Source organism: Nerophis ophidion, linkage group LG04 (genome assembly GCF_033978795.1).
Source record: "Nerophis ophidion isolate RoL-2023_Sa linkage group LG04, RoL_Noph_v1.0, whole genome shotgun sequence".
In the NCBI taxonomy this organism is placed as follows: domain Eukaryota; kingdom Metazoa; phylum Chordata; class Actinopteri; order Syngnathiformes; family Syngnathidae; genus Nerophis; species Nerophis ophidion.
Window position 1 is genome coordinate 36,281,199 of NC_084614.1, and position 25,204 is coordinate 36,306,402.

The 25,204-nt window shown below is 41.7% G+C and overlaps 1 protein-coding gene across 3 annotated transcripts in view; it reads right to left on the reverse strand.

Moving 5' to 3' along the window:
• The window catches only part of LOC133551354 (flotillin-2a), a 55,025-nt gene that overhangs the window by 15,479 nt on the left and 14,342 nt on the right, over positions 1 to 25,204 (reverse strand). Inside the window, exons 2-8 of one of the 3 annotated variants that reach the window (XM_061897989.1) lie at positions 25,083 to 25,164; positions 14,417 to 14,507; positions 10,832 to 10,955; positions 8,760 to 8,878; positions 1,814 to 1,927; positions 1,624 to 1,743; positions 1,337 to 1,551 (exon numbers count right to left, since the gene is read on the reverse strand). In XM_061897989.1, coding sequence (XP_061753973.1) covers positions 1,337 to 1,551; positions 1,624 to 1,743; positions 1,814 to 1,927; positions 8,760 to 8,878; positions 10,832 to 10,955; positions 14,417 to 14,507; positions 25,083 to 25,164 — 865 coding nt within the window. Of the gene's footprint in view, positions 1 to 1,336; positions 1,552 to 1,623; positions 1,744 to 1,813; positions 1,928 to 8,759; positions 8,879 to 10,831; positions 10,956 to 13,826; positions 13,918 to 14,416; positions 14,508 to 25,082; positions 25,165 to 25,204 lie in introns of those variants that run through there. The other 2 variants (XM_061897987.1, XM_061897990.1) reach the window with 2 other exon arrangements.

Genomic DNA, 25,204 nt, shown 5'->3' on the forward strand with positions numbered 1-25,204 from the left:
AATCAATCCAGCACCATCTTATCTTGCTGATTGTACTGTACCCTAAGGTCCATACAGAAATCTGCATTCCAAGAACGCCGGCTTATTAGTGACTCCCAGAGCCCCCAAAAAAGTCTGCAGGCTCTAGAGTGTTTTTTACTCAGGCTACAGTACTCTGGAATGCCCTACTGGCAACAGTGAGACATGCTACCTCAGTAGAAACATTTAGGCCCCACCTAAAAACTCATTTAGATACTCTGGTCTTTAAATAGACCCCTTTTAAGACAAATTGACCTGCCATGTTTCTTTTTTGCCTTGCCTCCCTCTACCAGGTGGCCACAGATATTCTCTGAAGAGGTACCAGTCTAGAGGATGTGATAGCTGTTCCAAATAGTGACCCGGGGTGGACCACTCTTCTATGCATCAGTTGGCGTCGTCTCTGTGTTGTTGTCTACATGGAAGAAGATCCCCTACAACCCTGTTGGCTTACCGATGGACTGGATTCTCACCTCATCATAATTGTAATAATTCCATACATGCACCCACTTGGCATCTGTTACAGCTGGTCATCCAGGAAGGGGGTCCTCAAATATTTTCCTAAGGTTTCTTCTTTTGGAGCTTTTCTTTGCCCGGATGTGGGTTCAGATCAGGGGATGTTGTTGTGGTTTGTGAAGCCCTTTGAGGCACTGGTTGATCAATTAACTGATCTTCGTCTGCTTATCCGAGGTTGGGTAGCGGAAGCAACAGCCTAAGCAGAGAAGCCCAGATTGCCTCTCCCCAGCCACTTCGTCCAGCTCCTATTGGGAGATCGCAAGGCGTTCCCATACCAGCTGTGAAACGGTTTCCCCAGCTTGTCCTGGGTTTTCCCTGTGCCCTTAATAGGCGTCTGGGAGGGCATCCTGGCCAGATGCCTGAGCCACCAGTCATCTGGCTCCTCTCAATGTGGAGGAGCGGCGGCTTTACTCTGAGGTCCTCAAACATGATAGAACTTCTCACCTTATCTCTAAAGGAGAGCCCGGCCACCCGACGGAGGAAACTCATTCCGGCCTGTTGTGCCCATGAGCTTGTCCTTTCAGTCAGAACCCAAAGCTCATGACCATAGATGAGGATAGGAACGTAGGTTGTCCGGTAAATTAAAAGTTTTGCCTTCCAGCTTAGCTCGGAGGGTGCATATCACTGCATAAGCCGCACTGATCTGCCTGTTGATCTCAAGATCCACGGTGCCCTCACTCATAAGCAAGACTCAGAGGTACTTGAACTCCTCTACTTTGGGCAAGATCTCCTCCCCAACTCGGAAATGGCACTCCAGCCTTTTACAATTTAACATTATAATAAAAGTGAGCAAATGACCACTCACTTCTGTCCCTCAGCCAACTGCTGCATCCTGTAGGCTTCTGCCTCAGCAGGCCTTTTCACAATGGCAATGAGCTCCTTCTCAGTGCGGTCTATTTCCTTCTCCTCAATCTTGATCTGCTTCTTCCTCTGGACCACTTCGATTTCAATTTCTTCCAGACGGATCTTCTGCTGCTCTTTGGCTGCTTGCAGCTCATAAGCAAGCTGAGCTTCTGCTTTCTGTAAAGAGAAAGTGGCTTTTTAGGCTTTGCTCACAGAAATACATTATGTCTGATCTACTCCTCTAAATACCTTTGTGTTCACTTCCTGATTGAAGGCTGCTCTCTGCATTTCCAGCTCCCGCTTGGAATCAGCCATTTTTGTATCTGCTAAGAACTTAACATCCATCATTTCTTTCTTACACTCGGCTTCCTGTAGAAAAAAGTGAAATGACCTTGCCATTTGTCCTGTAATCAGCTCTTGCAAATGTAATTGTGTTTACCCTGATTCCAGCGTCTCTCTCTGCCTCTGCCACGCCGATGTCTGCGTCCCTTTGCACTGCAGCTGTCTGCGTTTTGCCAAGTGAGCTCAGATACTCCACTTTGTCATACACATCCTGTCAAAAAGAATTAAGATCATCAGTTTGGTCATCACATATGTATTATCACATCACATTGTATTGAGCCAAAGCTCATTCTAAAAATACAATTAACGAAGATGACATTTTTTTAAAAACAGAAAGCCATATTAGCATTTAGAAATAACTTAAGAGCGCTTTAGGATAAGAGCTAATTGTTAATGCTTTAAGTTGCAAGCAAAAATTTGAGTTACAAGCTTCCCCACCATTAGTTGGTCTTACTCTCAAGCATTAGCTTATAGCTAGAGATCGACATAATTTGTCTTTCCAAACATTGTAAGGAAAAAAGTGAGTGAAGGACAACATTGAGAAGACATGGATGATATATCCATCCATTTTCTACCGCTTATTCCACTTTGGGGTCAAGGGGGGCGCTGGTACTTGTCTCAGCTACAATCGGGCGGCAGGCGGGGTATACCCTGGACAAGTCGCCACCTCATCGCAGGCCCAACACAGATGGACAGACAACATTCACACACACATTCACACACATGGATGATATATATTGAATTAAAAAAACAAACCATAAGAACAAGGGCCGAGCATGTGGCTAACTTGGAGAAGCAATTTGAGCACATAATTGCTAGTCTGCACCACACTAAAGCAGAAACAGTCTAACCCCATTCACGAATGTTAAAATAAATCTAAACATTTATAGACAGGGGTGCTCCAAAAAATTGATAGGACATCTTGATCAAGATTTAAAATGTTTTGGAGAAGCTGTTGATGGTGTGTTTGACAAAGGAGCACTGGAAGGAATGGTAAATGGGTTAAACTTGTGTAGCGCTTTTCTACCTTCAAGATACTCAAAGCGCTTTGACAGTATTTCCCCATTCACATACTAATGGCAGGAGCTGCCCTACAACCATTCAAGAGCAAGGGTGTAGTGTCTTGCCCAAGGACACAACAGACGTGACGAGGATGGTGGAAGCCAGGGGTCGAACCAGGAACCCTCAGGTTGCTGGTTTAGCCAGCAACCAAGCCACGCAGGACATGCTGTAGAAGTCCACTCTCTAAGTTAAATGCTATACATTGTTATTACATTAGCGGTCGGGTGCATTACAAACTGGGCGGCAGGGCACTTGGCGGTCCGATCCTCAGCTACATAACCTAGCTCTTGGGACGTGGATCATCACCTCACTGGGGGGGAAGGAGCCTGAGCTAGTGCGCGAGGTAGAGAAGTTCTGGCTGGATATAGTCAGACTCACCTCGACGCACAACAAGGGCTCTGGAACCAGTTCTCTCGAGAGGGACTGGACTCTCTTTCACTCTGGTGTTGCCGGCAGTGATAGGCGACGGGCTGGGGTGGCAATTCTAGTTGCCCCCCGGCTCAAAGCCTGCACGTTGGAGTTCAACCCAGTGGACGAGAGGGTAGCCTCCCCCCGCCTTCGGGTGGGGGGACGGGTCCTGACTGTATTTTGTGCTTACGCACCAAACAGCAGTTCAGAGTACCCACCCTTTTTGGATACACTCGAGGGAGTACTGGAAAGTGCTCCCCCGGGTGATTCCCTTGTCCTACTGGGGGACTTCAACACTCATGTTGGCAACGACAGTCAAACCTGGAGATGCGGGATTGGGAAGAATGGCCGCCCGGATCTAAACCCCAGGGGTGTTTTGTTATTGGACTTTCGTTCGCGTCACAAATTGTCCATAACAAACACCATGTTCAAACATAAGGGTGTCCATATGTGCACTTGGCACCAGGACACCCTAGGCCGCAGTTCCATGATCGACTTTGTAGTTGTGTCATCGGATTTGCGCCCTCATGTTTTGGACACTCGGGTAGGAGAGGGGCGGAGCTTTCTACCAATCACCACCTGGTGGTGAGTTGGCTGCGATGGTGGGGGAGGATGCCGGACAGACCTGGCAGGCCCAAGCGCATTGTGAAGGTCTGCTGGAAACGTCTGGCAGAGTCTCCTGTCAGAGAGAGTTTTAATTCCCACCTTCGGAAGAACTTTGAACATGTCACGAGGGAGGTGCTGGACATTGAGTCAGAGTGGACCATGTTCCGCACCTCTATTGTCGAGGCGGCTGATTAGAGCTGTGGCCGCAAGGTAGTTCGTGCCTGTCGTGGCGGTAATCCCAGAACTCGTTGGTGGACACCAGCAGTGAGGGATGCCGTCAAGCTGAAGAAAGAGTCCTATCGGGTTCTTTTGGCTCATAGGACTCCGGAGGCAGTGGACGGGTACCGACAGGCCAAGTGGTGTGCAGCTTCAGCGATCGTGGAAGCCAAAACTCGGATATGGGAGGAGTTCGGGGAAGCCATGGAAAACGACTTCCGGACGGCTTCAAAGCGATTATGGACTACCATCCGCCGCCTCAACAATGTCAACACGGTGTATGGTGCGGATGGTGTTCTGTTGACCTCGACTCCTCTCTGAGCTGCTACCTTACCGTGGTAGAGGAGTTTTTGTGTCCCAATGATCCTAGGAGCTATGTTGTCTGGGGGCTTTCATGCCCCCTGGTAGGGTCTCCCAAGACAAACAGGTCCTAGGTGAGTGATCAGACAAAGAGCAGCTCAAAGACTTCTATGGAATTACAACTAAATGGACTCAGATTTCCCTTGCCCGAACGCGGGTCACCGGGGCCCCGCTCTGGAGGCAGGCCAGGAGTTGGGGCCCGATGGCGAGCGCCTGGTGGCCGGGCCTGTCCCCATGGGGCCCGGTCGGGCACAGCCCGAAGAGGCAATGTGGGTCATCCCTCCAATGGGCTCACCACTCATGGGAGGGGCCATAGAGGTCGGGGACATTGTGAGCTGGGCGGCAGCCGAAGACAGGGCACTTGGCGGTCCGATCCTCGGCTACAGAAGCTAGCTCTTGGGACGTGGAACGTCACCTCACTGGGGGGGAAGGAGCCTGAGCTGGTGCGCGAGGTAGAGAAGTTCCGGCTGGATATAGTCGGACTCACCTCGACGCACAGCAAGGGCTCTGGAACCAGTTTTCTCGAGAGGGACTGGACTCGCTTCCACTCTGGCGTTGCCGGCAGTGAGAGGCGACGGGCTGGGGTGGCAATTCTAGTTGCCCCCCGGCTCAAAGCCTGCACGTTGGATTTCAACCCGGTGGACGAGAGGGTAGCTTCCCTCCGCCTTCGGGTGGGGGGACGGGTCCTGACTGTTGTTTGTACTTACGCACCAAACAGCAGTTCAGAGTACCCACCCTTTTTGGGTACACTCAAGGGAGTACTGGAAAGTGCTCCCCCGGGTGATTCCCTTGTCCTACTGGTGGACTTCAACACTCATGTTGGCAACGACAGTGAAACCTGGAGAGGCGTGATTGGGAAGAATGGCCGCCCGGATCTAAACCCCAGGGGTGTTTTGTTATTGGACTTTCGTTCGCGTCACAAATTGTCCATAACAAACACCATGTTCAAACATAAGGGTGTCCATATGTGCACTTGGCATCAGGACATCCTAGGCCGCAGTTCCATGATCGACTTTGTAGTTGTGTCATCGGATTTGCGGCCACATGTTTTGGACACTCGGGTGAAGAGAGGGGCGGAGCTTTCTACTGATCACCGCCTGGTGGTGAGTTAGCTGCAATGGTGGGGGAGGATGCCGGACAGACCTGGCAGGCCCAAGCGCATTGTGAAGGTCTGCTGGAAACGTCTGGCAGAGTCTCCTGTCAGAGAGAGTTTTAATTCCCACCTTCGGAAGAACTTTGAACATGTCACGAGGGAGGTGCTGGACATTGAGTCCGAGTGGACCATGTTCCGAACCTCTATTGTCGAGGCGGCTGATTGGAGCTGTGGCCGCAAGGTTGTTGGTGCCTGTCGTGGCGGTAATCCCAGAACCCGTTGGTGGACACCAGCAGTGAGGGATGCCGTCAAGCTGAAGAAGGAGTCCTATCGTGCAGCTTTAGCGGTCGCGGAGGCTAAAACTCGGACATGGGAAGAGTTCGGGGAAGCCATGGAAAACGACTTCCGGACGGCTTCGAAGCGATTCTGGACCACCATACGCCGCCTCAGGAAGGGGAAGCAGTGCACTATCAACACCGTGTATGGTGCGGATGGTGTTCTGCTGACTTCGACTGCGGATGTTGTGGATCGGTGGAGGGAATACTTCGAAGACCTCCTTAATCCCACCAACACGTCTTCCTTTGAGGAAGCAGTGCCTGGTGAATCTGTGGTGGGCTCTACTATTTCTGGGGCTGAGGTTGCTGAGGTAGTTAAAAAACTCCTCGGCGGCAAGGCCCCAGGGGTAGATGAGATCCGCCCGGAGTTCCTTAAGGCTCTGGATGCTGTGGGGCTGTCTTGGTTGACAAGACTCTGCAGCATCGCGTGGACATCGGGGGCGGTACCTCTGGATTGGCAGACCAGGGTGGTGGTCCCTCTCTTTAAGAAGGGGGACCGGAGGGTGTGTTCCAACTATCGTGGGATCACACTCCTCAGCCTTCCCGGTAAGGTTTATTCAGGTGTACTGGAGAGGAGGCTACGCCGGATAGTCGAACCTCGGATTCAGGAGGAACAGTGTGGTTTTCGTCCTGGTCGTGGAACTTTGGGCCAGCTCTATACTCTCGGCAGGGTTCTTGAGGGTGCATGGGAGTTTGCCCAACCAGTCTACATGTGCTTTGTGGAATTGGAGAAGGCATTCGACCGTGTCCCCCGGGAAGTCCTGTGGGGAGTGCTCAGAGAGTATGGGGTACCGGACTGTCTTATTGTGGCGGTCCGTTCCCTGTATGATCAGTGTCAGAGCTTGGTCCGCATTGCCGGCAGTAAGTCGGACACGTTTCCAGTGAGGGTTGGACTCCGCCAAGGCTGTCCTTTGTCAGCCATTCTGTTCATAACTTTTATGGACAGAATTTCTAGGCGCAGTCAAGGCGTTGAGGGGTTCCGATTTGGTGGCCGCGGGATTAGGTCTCTGCTTTTTGCAGATGATGTGGTCCTGATGGCTTCATCTGGCCGGGATCTTCAGCTCTCACTGGATCGGTTCGCAGCCGAGTGTGAAGCGACAGGAATGAGAATCAGCACCTCAAAGTCCGAGTCCATGGTTCTCGCCCGGAAAAGGGTGGAGTGCCATCTCCGGGTTGGGGAAGAGACCCTGCCCCAAGTGGAGGAGTTCAAGTACCTAGGAGTCTTGTTCACGAGTGGGGGAAGAGTGGATTGTGAGATTGACAGGCGGATCGGTGCGGCGTCTTCAGTAATGCGGACATTGTACCGATCCGTTGTGGTGAAGAAGGAACTGAGCCGAAAGGCAAAGCTCTCAATTTACCGGTCGATCTACGTTCCCGTCCTCACCTATGGTCATGAGCTTTGGGTCATGACCGAAAGGATAAGATCACGGCTACAAGCGGCCGAAATGTGTTTCCTCCGCCGGGTGGCGGGGCTCTCCCTTAGAGATAGGGTGAGAAGCTCTGCCATCTGGGAGGAGCTCAAAGTAAAGCCGCTGCTCCTCCACATCGAGAGGAGCCAGATGAGGTGGTTCGGGCATATGGTCAGGATGCCACCCGAACGCCTCCCGAGGGAGGTGTTTAGGGCAAGTCCAACCCGGCTGGCTTGGGAACGCCTCGGGATCCCCCGGGAAGTGCTGGACGAAGTGGCTGGGGAGAGGGAAGTCTGGGCTTCCCTGCTTAGGCTGCTGCCCCCGCGACCCGACCTCGGATAAGCGGAAGAAGATGGATGGATGTTATTACATTACTTCAAGAAAATACTGAAGTTGTTAGTAGTACATTCTATTTTATTATTTTTGATACAGTATTTCTCATCTAAAAGTTTATTATTTTTAAAAGGCATGTTACATTTTAAAATTGTGCTGTTTTGGAGGATTAATTTCAATGGAAAACGTTGAGTGCTTAGTCAGAGAAACAATTATCACTTTAATGGTAAAAATGGTTTTCAATCTTTCAGTATGTGGCATACCGTGGAAAAGGCTGTCATCCATTTCCTCAAAATGGGTCTGTTCCTCTAATAGAAATCTTGCCCAATTAGTCGTATCAGCTAAAGACATCCTCGTTTATACACTGACATCAAAGGACATTTACTAATTTCAGCAGCAGCACTTACTAAGGTTAAAGATTAACTGCATTTTTCTGGAATTTTTCACAATTTTTATGAAAGACAAAAAGAAAAAAGGTTTTGAGATTTTTTTGCGTTCTAATATGTAAAAATCATCTCGTTCTTGGTGGCTAGAAAATGCAGTTAATGGGAGCAATCCATTCTGGCTCTAAATCATTTTAAAAATGCAATCAAAAACCGCCAACAATACTTCATTTATGTTCTGTAACCTGTATAATAACCAGGCTGTAGCGTTTCTTGTATGAGCAAAAGCTGAGGAACTGTTTTTCTAGCGTACGAACACATCAGTGTGCTACAGTATTAGCCATGAGCTAGCTAAGGCTTTGACACTATTTCCACATTCATCCATTCACACACACGCACGCACACGCACATGCACACACACTCTCTGATGCCGGACGCTGTCATGCAAGGCACTATCTATAACCCATGACGAGCAAGGGTGAAGTGTCTTGCTCAAGGACACAACCAATTTGACTAGAATGACGGAAGCCGGGGATCAAACCAGGAACCTTCAGGTTGCTGGCACAGAGATCTACCAAACGAGCCAAGACGTGTGTTGTTGTCTCTCATAATAATTGTGAACGACAGGCAAAACATTTTAAGAAGTACAGTTTCTCTTTAAGTACAGAGTCTTGCCACAGGTTGTAAAACAGATCCCTGTGTAGCGGTAAAGATGATCTGACAGTCCTGTAAGGTATGCAACTTGCCTTGGCAGAGGTTTGTTTCGTTAAAAGACGAAGTAAATGCAAAAGCAGTTATAGTAACAGTCACTCAAGAAGTAGCGTTCCACATCTCCCACCTTAATGGTAAAGCTGAGGATCTCAATGCCCATGCGGCCGACATCAGGTGCTGCCACCTCTCGGACCAGAGTGGCAAACTTGTCCCTGTCTTGGTAAATCTGCTCCACAGTCAAGGTGCCTGTAATAGAAAAAACAGGTATATGATTTTGTCCCTCACATAATAGTTGATTGATATCATGTACAATTGTGACTTTTTAGCCATAATACCTTTCTCAAGTCCCACAAAATGCTACATATTATGCAGTTAAACAGGCTTTTACACACACCTCCCTGTGATCAAAAGAGGTGCCACAAAACCTGTTTTGTGCAATGTGATACCTTCACCTATACTACACAGTGCTGTTGAACACAATTCATTTTGGTACAACTGCTAACAATGATTGTTAGCTCATAATAACCCAGCAACATTAATGTTGATGATGTAAGCACATTAGGGATAATCCCATCAGAGTTTTATGCTGACGATTCTGATCATCCATCAGTGAGATCGGCCGATACTAAAACCATTTTTTTTAATTTGTATTTATTTATGGTGAGTACTAATGACAGTTTAACAACATCAATACAGTATTTAAACTACATACTGATTTTATTTAATAACATACAATTGTTTGAGTAAAACAAATTCAATAGTACACAATAACGAAACAAAAACAAAAAGTACTATCAACGACTCATTTAAATCATTAAAGTCCTTCTGCGTCCAGAAGAACAAATGACTAAAAAAAAAAAATCGATCTCAATCTAATCACTCTAGTATTGATCATATACTGATAATTCCATTGGTATCAACACCACTAAATTATGGATCAATCTGCCCTCCTCTTACTGTACATGGTGAGTACTGACTGTGACAAAGCTGACACACCAACATATTATCCTCTTTCGAGACTCCTATCAATTTCATATTAATATCTGCTTACTTTCTTCGAGGCCTGGGCAATATATCATTTATTCGAGTTTTTTGTTGCAGACAATTTAAAAATCCCTTTTTTTTCTCCCTATCCGGCAAACTTTTTGCCCCGCAGGAGCTTCCTTAGCTTGCCCCGTCTCCTTACTTCCTTAGCGGCACACATAGCTAAGCATGGCTAATGCTAACGTGAATGAGAGCGAAACATTGGTTCCAAAAAAAAGAAAAGTGTTGTCAGTACTTTGGTTTTGCGGGCAACGGGTGTGGAACAAGTGACTGCATGGTGCGAAATTTGTTTCAAAAAGGCATCAGCACAACACACTTATTCCAGCATCTGAAACTGAAGCCTCCAGTCGAGTGCAAGAAATATAACTACTTACAAGGCAAACCATACAGACCCTGGGGGATACATGGTGCAATATTACATTTTATTAAACAAACATTCTATTCAAGCAGAAGTATTGCCTCCCAAGGGAAACTCTTAAATTAGTTGCATAAAAGTACAATTTATATCTGGTTTAAAAAGAACAACATTATACAATTTAGAATTTTGCTAAAAGCAAGATGCAGTGAATGCAGTACCATTTCAAAGTACTATTTTTTGATTAAATAATTTTTTTTTTTATTTTTTTTTGAAATATCTCGGTCATTTTTATTCAATGGTTTCTTTAAAAATGAGGGGGGAAAGAAATCTGAAATAATTATAAATCATATTTTTAACGCCATATCACCCAGGCCTACTTTCTTCAGTACGTAGATCCAACTACACCTCTTAAATTCAACGCTTATTTTTTGGTGTTGTGTAAATCTAGCTTAGCTGTTAGTTTAGCTATTAGCATGCCTGCTCCTGGCTTGCGGTCACACAAGGATAGAAGGACAAACAATGTTTAGCCTTGTCCTCCGGTGACAATGTTACATAAGATAGTAAGAAATGCAGTTTATTTGCCGTAATGGAGGTAATTATTATTAGCATAGGAGAACAGCTCCACACTTAACATAATTAGATGGTAGCCGCTTGACAGCCAGAGGGGATCAGCATTAAAAAAATTGATAGAAAAAGGCAACCAAGTCTTTTTTCACGAAAATTAACTGATACGGATCTTTGGCTGGTCTATCGGCACATCCCTAATAATGATGTATAAAAACCAAGCAGCGCCCTACCAAGGATGGCACGCAGGTGACCTTCAAGAGTTTGCAGGATGACGCTCTTGATCTCGATGACTGACTTCCCTAGAAACTGCTCGCAGGCGTAACCCAGCAGTTCATTCTCGGTCATCACCTTAACCTGGTGTCAGTGTGGACAAACATTGTCAGCTGAAAAGGAGCAACCCATTATATGCTATACAACCACTAACAATGTTCCTAGGTTCTTATCATTATACATGGATTAACACAATGGTAGTATAGAAAGTGTTGCTTTTTTTGTAAGATAAAAAAATACAGCAACATCCTGGTGGAAGCAGCTGCTGGCTTTGTTTAATTTAGTTCCCTTGGCTCAATAGAGGGATTAAACAAAATTGCACATGCTTAATAGTATATATGTAATAATATTTCTAAAATAGCAGTATGCATGACCATTTTGCAACTTTTTAATAATTGTATTTAACATACCATGCTAGTTGTCCATGCATACAAAAAGAAAATAGGGGAGACATCACTGAGGGTAAATGCTCACTTATATGGTAAAAAAAATTAAAAAAGGATGGAGTGATGCTGTACTCCACTAGGGCTGTAAGAAGAGAGAAGTGCGCTGGGTCCTTAGGCGAGCGGTCACACCGTTTTTTTTGGTAACATGCACTCATACAAGGATAGAAGGACACACAATGTAAAGAGGGCGGGGGTGTAATTCCACGTTGCAAGCTGGACGAGCACACAGCAAGCTGGCTCAGACAGAATGCAGGGAAGCTCTCCTGTGACAAAATAAACTCTTAAGAGTATTTGGAAAAGTGAGTCTCGACCTTTGACTCCTGCCCATTTAACATTAACCTCTCCTCCTTTACAATACAAAACAGGAAAGTACACAAAAAGAAAATGTCATACACAAAGTGCAACACTTTTAATTTTTAATAACCAATTTGTCAAGCCATTCTAGATTACAAACATGTAGTTTTACTTAAAACCAGAAGCAATAACCAGCATTAACTTAATGTAGCATTCTTTAAACTGACCGGGTGGCCACTTTCCTTTTAAGTCTAAAGGCGTCCATAATTCAAGGTCACCCCTGTTGCCATGAGAGATTTGGACCAATAATACGGTGGCATTGTGAAAATGTGCGTTAAGTATAGTGAGAAAGTGAGGGCCTCATCCAAACAGTGGACTCATTGTCAGCATGCAGGGAGGAAGTACACACAGAGCAGAATGTTTGCTCAAACACAATAACAGGAGTCAGGCCTGATAATGAGGCAACTCTTGTCATTCTTTCCTTCTCTCGATCAAGGCAAACAAATAAAAAAGTGGAGTGATTAACAGCAATAATAACAACTGAAAAACTGTGTGTAAAGTGAAAAGGAACAATAACACATGTTACTTGTTTGGATCTTAATGAATAACAGCTCAATGGGAGCAGCATAAGGAATATGTTAAGAATGTTGGCCAGATTCAAGTATGGTTGAAATTACTCATGGCCGCCACTCTGCTTTTGAATAGGAAGACTTATCTTTTACTTTACAATTGTTTTTTGGACAATTATTTTACAGAATGTATTTTTACAACTAATATGTACATCAGGTTCGGCCCCTGGCATAAACACTCCATGCGATTTTTGAGTGCCACTACCACCACGATTATGACCATCGCTCACTTTATTTGTTGATCATCAACATGGTCGCTGTGCTCTGCAGGTGTTTGCTTGTTCTACTTTGATGGACATAATTGTCTCATTGATAAAATTATACTTTGTTTCTGATAAAGCTCAGTTCAGTTTAGCAACAGTGTGGCCTCGTCTATTCAAAAGCCCACAAAGATAATTGTTAATTTAGAATTGATTTGAATGCTTCATTGTGACAGATTTACCGCTGTATTTGACAAACAACCATTCTATTTATTTTTATATAGTAGCTGAATCTTTTCCCCAAAGATACATTGTCTAAAGAACATTTGTTTTCTCATAGTTTTTGCCTATTTATTGTGTTTTGTTTACGTTTTTAATTAATGCCAAAGTGGCAAGGTAATTTTGAATAGCTTCAATGCAGTAAGAGACAACCAACATTTTTTCCCCCTTAGATCTATCAACCTATTTTTTCCACATTTTGTTATAAACTACAAAACTATTTCTGGTTGCCAAGAGTAAAGGAGTAAACCCTCATGTATTGCTGTTAATTGGATTTGGGTTTGACCGTGGTAAATTAATTTCTACAAAGTATATTATAAATGTAATATTTTCATAGGTGAAGCATAATAACCTGTTTACATTTTATAACATTAATAAAGCCGTCTAGACATGAAAGAACACCCACAGTCACCTTTACAAACACACAAAATTCGAAGTGTGCTGTGTATTGGGATGACTACATTACTATAGTTACTCGGCTGATGTCAGCCTTATAGCCCCTAGTGTTTTGTACAAGTAATAATTGATAACTAATACTAATAAGATCCAAATGGTACCACAAACAAAATCGAGTTTAAGGTCACAAAAAGCCTGATGTAAATGAAGATCAAACAAGAAAAATAACAAAAACATGGAAGGAGACATGCAGCATGCCACAGGGGCCTTTTTTGCTGTCCCATTGGAACGTATTTCAGACAAAATATAGGTCTGATCTAAGCAAAGAAAATCCAAATGATCAAAAAGACTGTTATGGGTTGTAATGCCACGCAATACAATATTTAAAGCTGAACCAATCCCTTATTTGAAGAACCGGCACCATAGTAAAACCTTGTTCTGCTTGTGTCTTATTAACAACACATTATTACTGTCAGGATAGGTTGATACCTATCCATAATATCCTCTGTACAGAGCAAAAAAATGCAGACCCAAAACCTGGGAGGCTAACTAAACAAATGCAGATATGTCATGACACGTGGGCCCTCTGTAAGAACTTTTTGCGACGTGATTATGGGGTTATTCACGAAGAAAGGAAAGTTACAGGGATGCGTGGGAATAGGGGAGGAGTCTGAACTGGCATTCCCAAAAACAACATGTGTGGTGATTTACCTGAGCCACCCCTGTGACCGTAATAGCTACACCCTCCGCTGTCTCTACATCCTCACACTTGGGCTGCAGGGTCATAATCTCAAGCGTTATCCTGTGAAGAATGTGGAAAAATATAAAATAAAAATAGGCATGTACGGAGGAGAAGCAAATGGGAGGGGCCAGAACACAAGGAAATAAACAAGACAAAGTGAAACCATTCACCCAAGGATTCCAGAGCACTGACAATGGAGTGTAAATAAATGCTCCCTAAAGCAGACCTTTAAATTTGGTTGGTTGTTGCAATTTTAATCAACTTTATCAGGACAAATGAATTTGGATTCTGTTTTTCAGTTTTTGGTTGAAACTATTCTTATCATTTACTCTATTGCCATGTTTTCTCAGAGTGAAGCGTCGCAGCAAGTTAGTGACAGTTGATTGCACCCATTTGACGGCAGAAGAGGGAAGCCACGAGGAACACACACAAAAACAAACATATAACATGTTTTAGCTAATTAGTTATGAGCCACTTCTCCTGTGTCTTCTTTTGGTCTTGATAGCCAGCCTCTGCTGTTTGTTGTTGTTGGGAGGGGGGTCTCTCGGAAATACATTACCTGGGCCACCCCAGTCACATCCAAGGGAACACCCTCCGAGGTTTCGATATTCTCACAGCGACACAGGATGGTCATAACCTCCAGAGACATTCTATGCAGACAGGAAGGAAGGCCGGAATAGCAAAGGCAAAACAGTAAGTTGGACAACAGCGGTTAGTAATGTCAGTAACCAAGATTAAGAGGAAGAAGTGAGAGTGGGGAGGTGTTAGTCAGAACCTGAATCCCTGCAACTAACACTAAAGCATTTTTAAGAACAGCTTTGCATGTGATCGTTGCTAAAATGCACACTCTCTTGTGTCAATTACCAAATACAGTTAGTACTCGTGTTATGATGGGTCGTGGCTACGTGCAGAAGTATGTATATGACACTGAGGGAATGATGACACTATTGTTCTTTTTAGTTCACCTTTTTCCCATTTCATTAAGGTTTCCAAGTTTGAGACATACTCTTCTGATGGCAGTGCATCAAAAAGAAAAGTGAAATGTAAAGTGAAATTGTAAATGCTTTAATAGTGGAGATATCAACAGTGGCCACAAACACTCTCAAGGATAAAGACAGTGTACCTTTGAATAAGTGAAAAAAGCCCTGCACGATTTCCAGAAAAACCTAATTGCGATTTCTTTTTGCAAAAAATTGCGATAGCAATTTGATTTGCAATTTTTACATTTTACCACACTGACTGCATCACCAGCAGCGCACACAAAATTGCTGTTTCCTGTAACCACTTTTGATCTATCTAGCTATCTATCTAATGGAAAACTCAATGTTGATTTGATGTATATCGTGCATCGGTTTGTGAAAGCATCTGCTCCCATGATAAGGGCAGTTGGGATGGGCGATATGGCCTAAATCTATATCACGATATATATTGCAGCCCCCTGCGAAAACGATATACTGTACATATACAGTATATCCCAATATGTGATTGTGAATGGTTGTTTGTCTACTTGTGTTGGCCCTGTGATGAGGTGGCGACTTGAACAGGGTGTAGGCCACTTTCCCCTGAGTGCAACCCCAAGAGGAACAAGTGGTGGAAAAATGGATGGATTTATATATTTACCTATGTAAATATGTTAATAATATTACAACCATATCAAATATAGTTAAAAGGCTCCTAATTTAGCTGCTGACATATGCTGAAACATATTGTGTCATTTCTGATTGTGTTATTTTCTCAAAACTATTATTCATCTACTTGCTAATTTACTGTCATAAGTGGTTACATTCTACAATTTGGTTCAAATTTAATAAAAACCTTTTCTTCTGTTGTTTGGATAATTAACATTAGTTTTGACCAATTCTGCAAATGTGGGTATCAATCTAATTCCAGGTCAGGGTTTCACCTTAATGTAATTTAATGTTGTGTGCCACCACGGCATTTTGATTACCGGTAAACCTTGAAAATAAGTTTTTTTTTTTTGCTTGAAAACATCCTTAAACTAATAAAACACATAGTAGCTTCCAGAAGAAATCACAAAGTCTAACGCTATTTTTATTTTTTATTGCCAATCTTACGATAACAAACGGCACAATTCATAGGGTTTACCCTCCCGTGCAAACACTTTCGTTTTGTGAGTCCGCGCTTCCCCAGAGACAAAACAACACTTCCTCATTCTTCGCCAATCACCATTCAGGGACAGACGGTGTGTTTGCGACATTGGGAAAAACTAACATCAAATTAGCTCGTCGTTACAGTATGAATTATCTATTGCCCCCGGGATGATATTTAATAAGTATTAGAACCGGCCCACAGGCCACAACTGCCTGCTGCTGTTTTGCAACCACCAATACTCCTTCAGTGTTGGCGCTAGGAATTTTCAAAATGGGGTCCCAGGGACCCCATCAAGTCATAAAAATGGGGTCCCACAATACATATTTGGGGTCGCACTTTTTTGTAACCGTTTTGAAAACAAATGATAAATGTATGCATTATCCTGTTATATCTCACATTCTATATTATGTTTTGGAAAAAGTTTGTTATAAACGTTGCTTAATTCATTAAAAATAATAATATGAAAGAAAACCAATTTTTATCAATATGTAAATTTATTCAGTTATAAGGATTCATTCACTTTCTTCTTTCCTTCATGGATCTAAACTTTACTGCTGCCTGTATTTTTTTTCTATATTTTTGTTGCAATACTTTCAAAAAGTTTTTGTTCTATTTTTGGCCAAAGTAAGACAAAGAAAAAAGTCTGAAGTTGTCTTTATTTTTTAGTTTTAATGCCACGGTTTTAATAGTCCAACCCGCGTGTGCAGATTTTCCTCCATGCGGCCCCTGGGCCAATAAGAGTTTGACACACCTGGTTTAGGGGGAACCCTGGAAGTAGTTATAGGAGCGGTATTGATCATATCAATGTTGATACGGACAATTTACATTTTAAAATTCATTGGATAATTCCATTTTTGATTGCAATTCTAAATCAGACAAAAACACAGGATGGCAATGTAACAATATCAATTAAAAATGTAAAACAAATTTTGCCGTTAAATTCCTTGTGTACAGTGACTTATTTCCTGAGTTACTTGGTTTCGTAACTAATTTGTATCGATTCGCCCACCTCCAAGAGCTATAGATTAGCAGTTACTATACCTTTCTATGGTGCGTATTGTAGCATGCTTAGCTATTTTTCATTTTCCAGAGATGATACTTGTAAGAAATATAAGCTGCGTTTTAGTTGAAGTTTTTCACAAAAAAAAAGAAAACAGCTACATTTGTAAAACTACACATTGAAGAAGATGTATGCTTTGCAATTCCAAGGTTTTGGAGCTGTGATTACAATTGCAGCCACGTGATTGTCAATAGAAGATGAAGGCAGCAGGTGATCACTCAAAGGCAACGTCCTTACATATACGTATAAAAGATTTTTGGGAGAGACTTGTGAACAAGAAATTCACAGACACGTCATGTCCTGTGTTTAGGTGCCCTGTAAATGCAAAAAAAGTGTTTCATCCTTGCTTTTTTTGCGACACACTTCAATATCGGAATGAAAAACCACCTCATGAGAGCGTAAAAATATCTTTTGTTTCCATAACAAGTTTCTAAATGCGATATTTAGGTTTATTGCATTTCTGGGGTAATGGAAGCGCAGCTCTAGTTTATTTGCTGTTATGGAAGCGAGGATTGCTGACTCAGAGGTGACTTTGCGCTATGGAGGGACATTAGCTTCTAGCTAGGACGCTACATTGCATTGAAGATGGTTTGTGTGCTTGTCGCTGTCAAATTTGCAGACACAGCTAGAATGTGTCAACATGCACTATCACGATATGACGATAGTAATAAAAACTCTATCGCCTGCCCAATATACAGTATATCATTTACATCTTGTATCGCTTCTATTGCACAATCCCAACGGTGAGTTATAATTAAGCAGCATAGTGTTTGCACCCCTTTCAGTGTTTGAGCCAAACACAGGGATAAAAGTAGAGGACAGGATTATTGTTCCTAGTTTACACTCAAATGAAACACGAATGTTCTGTTTAATTCATTTGAATCAATGTCAATAGGTGACATCGGTTGTAGCTAAGATTTGGTTCCATTATTGTTTGTTTAAACGAAATAGTGAGGCTCTCCTTTTATAACATTTGGCGGCATCAGTGTTTTGTTTTGTTTTTTCAGAAACCGACTGCAGCAGAAGGAGTCTCTCTAGTAAATGACACCAGGCCCCTCTTCGTTTGCTTTAGGAGATCTGGATCACTGAGTCATGGGCCTGCACATTAACATGATTGCTACATCAAATGCAGGAAGACACACTGCCTTCCCCGAACCAGCTACAGGCTCAAAAGCAAGGGGCTTTTAGCGCAAGTGCTCCAGACTTTAGAGATGATCAAGAGCTCTTCCTCTGGTTAAATCCTCTAAGAAGGATGACCCAAATGTTCATTGACGATTGCAGCAAGGATTAACGGAAAGTAAAGCGTGTCTCTGCAGGGTTGGTGAATTTATAACCTCATCCGTGCAACAGCCTCACTTTGCTGTTGCAGTCCACCATTTTGTCTCCAAGCAACATTGGCGCACAATTCTAATTAGAAATGGGTAACTTGAAGCGGACAAAGTAGAGCCAAGATCAACAACACAAGCATGAACGAACAAAAACAGGTTAAATATAATGACTGAGTACTTTAAAAACAGAAACTCCACAAGCACATAAATATCACGACAGGTTAGTCCAAGTCAGCTAACATAAGAGTAACAGGTTTTTTTTAAAAAGACTAAGAACAATTCATTCTTTTGCATAGTAGATTTTTTTTATATTTTAAGTACACAAAGCTACACACTGGCAGTCAAAAAACATTGAGTTGGCAAAGTACATTGCTTAACTTGAACCTAAATGTGAAGTTACTTCTTGTAATGTCATTTTTGTCTCACACTAGTTGATTAAACAGGGGGCCTACTTGTTTATTTTTCCAAAGTAATCACTGGAGCTCAAAAGAAACCCACAGTGGTGAGCAGCAATGTTTACATATAAGGATAAACAAACATTTTAATAAATCAACCATTGCACCACAATAGAATTTGAATGTTTATCGTTCACAAAGACAGGAAAGAGAACACTGTTTTTCATTTTCTTCCAAATTATAAAAATGAAGTGCGTTCTAATCCTGGCATACTTGGTAATAGACGACAAAGATGACCATTTTTGGAAAAAATAGGATTCACAACCTTATCTTTTTGAACCTGCATATACAGAGGATGAACTGCTGCTTTGACAAAGAGAGAGTGAAAAGGTGCTGCAAACGGTAATCGAGAGAGTCAGGACTGTCATGCCTAGGCGGTGTAAATGTGGAGATTGCAAAACTATGCCAATAAAAATTTAGTGCTTCTGCTGTTATTACACAATGTTATTATCGATGGAAAGGCTTTTTCTATCTGCGAGGAGGACACTGCTCAAAGAAACCATGTCACAATTAAAGTTTTATTGTTAGTGCTAACAAACGATGCAGTGGTAAAAAAAAAAAAAAATCCACCTACCTAAAATTAACATCCCCAACTTAACCAAACGGAAAACTGCCCATTTAGTGAGAAACTATAATATTGAGGCAATATATCATGCTTGTTAGTATAACTACATAAACTGTCAAGCTCGCTGTGTACAAGCAAAACATGAAATGTGGGCTAATACTTTACAGATACTGTAATACGATTGTTAATGTTTTTCAGTCAGTACAGATTTGTGTCTTATCGATTTTAGCTGCGTACACAAAAGCTAACTTTCCTCTTACTAATGCCGCAGCAGTGTGAGTTTTTCTGCGAGCAACGCGATGTGATACTACTAACTCCAAAGTGACAAGTTTTTCCCGCGACTATATTAAACTATTTTTCGCTGTAAGCCGTCTTCACTGGAGCAAAAACACCTGCTATGCGATGCATTCAGAGAAGTGGGAGGAGCTTTAGTTAACTTAGATTACACTCACGGTGAATTAATAACATAAAATGTAGATTGTTACTATGACTGCTTTAGTAACATAGCATAAAATCTCAGCAGAAAGGTGGCAGACAGGAACTTTGGAGTAACTTTATATCAAACAGTCAGGTTTGTCGTGAAATTATGTCAAAACACCTTCTCAAACTAATCACACACTTCAAGCTTCAAAATAAAAGCATCCCGTCTACACTAACCAAATGTTTTTTTTTACATTACAATCATCCTATGTCAAAGATTTTTTGTAATGTCAGGGTTACCCCAAGATTGCCACTATATACGTGGGGGCGTGGCTAGGGGTGTGGTCAATATAACATTATATTATATATGACAGGGGTCGAGAACCTTTTTGACTGAAAGAACCAAGAAGCCAAATATTTTAGGATGTATTTACTTAAGAGCCATATAATATTTTTTTTAACACTGAACACAACTAAACGCGTGCATTTTTAAGTAAGACCAACATTTCTAGAGTATAATAGGTCTCTTATTCTTTGTAATAACATTGTTATTCTGAAGCTAAATGTGGAGGGGGCGTGGCCTGCGGGCCTGCAGCGAAGCGGGGTGTTGCCAGGATCGGCCTTAAAATCAGCGACAGGTGTGTAGAAGGCCTACCTGGGCCTTGTTATCTAATCATCTGTCGCTCTGTTATAAGCAGCAGCCAGGAGGAGAGACGGGGTTGGGGTTGGGGCTGGAGCCAGAGCGCGAGCGAGAACGAAAGAGAAAAAGACAATTGCTAGAACTGAGAGACTAATTGAAAAATAAAACAATATTGTAACCCTGAAACAGGCTCTCGTGTCGGTGCTTGGTGGTCTGAAGAACCCCCAGGAGGGCAAGCCCCACACTAACCAATAATAAATAAATAACTTCTTACCTTTAACGCAAATTCTTGAACAGGTGCGGTAGAAAACGGATGGATGGATTAAAAATGAATGAGAATGTTTTATATTTTGAACGTTATTTTTAACACTGTAATTACAAGTGGAATTATTCATTACTTATCGTGTTAAGCACTGTCAGCTCAGATTTATCTGAGAGCCAGATGCAGTCATCAAAAGAGCCACATCTGGCTCGCGACATGATTTTCTTTAAAAAGGCTAAACAAATGTTTTATGCATATCTAAAAAAAATATTAGTGTTATTAGTTATTACTAATACTATCGATAATATTACGGTTTACATTTTTTACAGAATCAGAATCGGAAAACCAATCAGCTTAAACAAAAGAAATTTGACTTTGTAGACTGTGCTCTCTTTGCTCTATGCCTGTTTCAATTGTTGCTGCTTATCGTAAAATGTAACACAGCCTACACTAGGGTTGGACGATATATAGATACACTCGATATATCACGGGTTTGTCTCCGTGCGACATAGAAAATGACTATATCGTGATATTCGAGTATACGTTCTCAGGCAGTTGCTTTTAGCTGCGGGCATTACACTACAGGCTCTTCACACTCTTTCTTGTCTCTCCTTCTCACAGACAGCAAGTGCACCTTCTTACATACGTCACATACTGTCACGTCATACGTCACATACGTATACGCCCTCGCAGAGCAGAGAGATAGGAGCATGGGTAACGTTAGCTATGATGCTAGCGGAACCGTGCGAGTGGTGATACGAGAGAAAGAAGGTGCGAATCGGGTAACAAATGAAGGAAGAACTAATTCCCATGAAAAACAGCAGGGGTTCATCGTCTGGTGGTGGTTTGGCTTCTAGTGGGAATATGTCAAACAGACAACCGTAATTTGTCAAGTGTGGGGCAAAAGCGTTGCTATAAAAAGCAGCATTACTGCTAATATGTAGCATCATTTGAAAAGTTACCTGCTAGAGAATGAAGAGTGCTTACTCCACATGTTAACATATCCGTTCAGTGCCACACGCCCACATCATCAAAATGCTAAGGCAAAACATTTCCAGATCAACACTGTATGAAAAAAATAGTCAATAACAAAAGGAGATACTGTCTACAGTAACCTCCCACATAGCGAAGGACGAACACTATATGATTTCCTATTATGCAGCTCATTATTATTTGACAGTTATTGAAATATCTTGTGTGACATCATGCACAAAAGTGCACTTTATTCGTTTTAAACTACTGTAGTGGCGTTCTGTACAAAAAGTGCACTTTAATTTAGTGTTGTTCTGACACATCATTTTAGTGACATCATGCACAAAAGAGCACTAATAGCTTGTTTTAAAATGTCTCTGACAATCTTGCACTTTCTGTTTTGGAAATGGCATGAATGTTTGTGCCACTGCTTAATAACGGTTTAATAAATACAGTGTTGGTAAATTGATTTAGTTGTGATTTCCCTCTCGGCATGAAAATTTAAAATAAGCATATGTTAATGAAGTATGAACAAGAATGTTTTAATGTAGACACGTAGAATCATCATACTGCTGTGATTATATGCATCAATTGTTCATTCAAGGCCAAGGCAAAATATCGAGATATATATCGTTTATCGCGATATGGCCTAAAAATATCGGGATATTAAAAAATGGCCATATCGCCCGGCCCTAGGCTACACTATATTCTGCTCTCCCTGAATGTTGGAATTTAGTTTGCCAAGTATGTAAATCGTCAATTGACAACTTCAGGTGTTTTGTTGATATTCTTCACAATGAAGTCACTGTAAAACTAACCACATTAGAGAAAGTACATGCTATATACACATGAAGTGCAACATACATGCAGGACTCATGTTAGAATAATAATATTATTTGGAATAAACTAAAAAAAAAAAACAATACAATTATGCAGGATGAAGGTTGAGCTCTAATGCCACTAGCCTAATGCTAGCGTACAATGGTTAGATAATAGAAAAGCTAACTTAATCATCATGGCCAATCGCAGGGCACAGATAGACAATCATTCATACTCACAATCATCTATAGACAATTTGCAGTCTGCATGTGAGTGTGAATGTTGTCCGTGTTGGCTCTGCAATGAGGTGGCGAATTGTCCAGGATGTACCCTGATTTCCTGCAGCCGGGATAATCTCCAGCATGCCCGCGATCCCGAAAGGGACGAGCGGTAGGAAACAGATGGATGGATGGCAATGAACCTTACATGCATAATTTTGGAATGCCGGAGAAAACTGGAGAGCCCGGAGAAAACCCACACACGCACGGAGACAAATGCACATTCCACACAACAATGTCCAAACAGGTTCGGAGACGCATAAGGCATAAAGGTAGAGGTTATTGTCGGAAGTAATGTCAAAAGATTTAGGGTAGTTTACACTGGCTTTAACAATAAATAGATTAATTAGCTTAAAATACCTTTCTCTTAAACTTTCCCAACTCAGTTTAGGTGTGTACCCAGCTGAACCGCTTTCGAAGATTGGAAGCACGTTTATTTTTTTCAAAAATAAAGCAATGAGGAAAGTTTTTATGATATTTGAGCTGTTTTACAAACTATTTATAGCCAATAGTATGTAAATAATATATTATGTACGATATATCCATTTATACACCAATTAAATTTGTTTTCATGTTAAAAAAGGTTTTTTATGTAAAAAAGAAAAGAAAAAACTTATTTCGAAGGTGTAGCGGCATTAATCTTGCCGTGGCGTTGCGCCACGATCGTTTAATTGTATGGGAAACCATAGTGTTTATCCTTTATAACATGTTCTGGTGGCTATTCCTCAGTTACAGAATGATTATCAGGCTGAATATTACATGTTATTGATAAATAGAGAAGATTAAGACATTGTCATGAAGACCATTAACTTGTACAACACAAAATACACAGAATATTAAAAGCATTTATTCAGGTAGAAATATCATAATACCAACATCTTTGACGATCAAACCATTGCAATTCACATTTTGTGTTATTAATGCGTGAAACGGGTATCTAAACATGGTGTATCTCCTCTCCCCTTAATGCTAGTGCTCCTAAAGCAAGAATACAACTTCTGTATTCCTACAAAATAAAAAACCTGGCAAGATATCAACGCACTGCAGGTATTTTTTTAAATTTACATTAAAAGTGTGTTTATGTCCTTTTTGTATTGAGCTGTTTAGATAAACATAATGTTTAAAAAAAACATTACTTGTCCGGGGTGTCCGAATGCAGCTGAGATAGACTCCAGGACCCCCGCGACTCCGAACGGGACAAGCGGTAGGAAATGGATAGATGAATAACATTACAGCAAACTTAATGTCCCGCCATGGACTTAAAAACTTGAAAATTATCTGTCTAGGGTACACTTATTAATGATTAAAAAGTGTAACAGTCTGCGATTAATCGCAATTAATGTTGAGTTAAATATGAAAATAATCCAATAATCGCAATTAAATGTTTTAATCGTTTGACAGCCCTTGTTACTACACTAGAGAAACAGTCATTCTGTGTTCACTTTCACAATAACATTGTCATTACAACTTGATTATTACACAGATTATGAAAGTAAATGAAGTATCGTTGGCGGTTTACGAGTGATTTAGAGGCAAACTGGATTGTTCAGAGTACAACTTCTTCCTCTTCACTCGCCGCGCCTTGTTCTGTATTCAAGCCGATTAATACAAATTAGAATTTAAAAAAAACATGTGTTCTTGTCTCTCATAAGGATTGTAAACAATAGCCAAATCGAAAAAAAAAGTGAATTTACTATTATTTGTATTATAGTGTCTAAATATGTTTATCTTCTTCCTCTTTAATTTGTAATTAGTAAAAGTTTTTAAATGTTTTTTTTAATGATGAAGAAAAACAAACGCAAACTCACTTCCTGTTATCATATTTCTTCAAGTATAGATCGATCTCTCTGAGTTAAAAGAGCACAGCCTGTAGGTTTACTGTGAACTATTGAATATTTTAATTGTTCTGACAGTAATGTGTTTATACAAGTTTAGATTGGTGAATGTTGTATTTTATCAGGGAAAGAAGTTAGTGTCTCTTGTATTCATGTAAGAATTTAGGCACGTTAGCGCTAAAATGCTTTTTCAGTAAATGAGGAGTGTCACCGGTCTGTGAGTTTATCAAAGTTTTACCAATAACGGTTTAACGATAATTTCGATTTTAAACCGTAATACGAAACGGGAGGAGTTTTACCGCAGTTTATTATCATTAGACTATATGTAAATTCAGATGGTATTGCAAACAACCAGGAAACAACAGACCACTGTAACATACAAGACTTGTATTCATTTGATTTTAACGCTTTGTTTTTTTTCAGTTACTGCTGAAAAAGTATTTTCTTGGTTTGATTGGTAACATGCAGTGACATCTTACCTCTGGATGTCAGAGATGAGCCACCATGCCCAAGCCCAGCCTCCAACAACATACGTCTTTTGATCAGAGCCACAGCAGCCACCTTAGAAGCAACACAAAAGACAACAGCGTCATATAGCTAT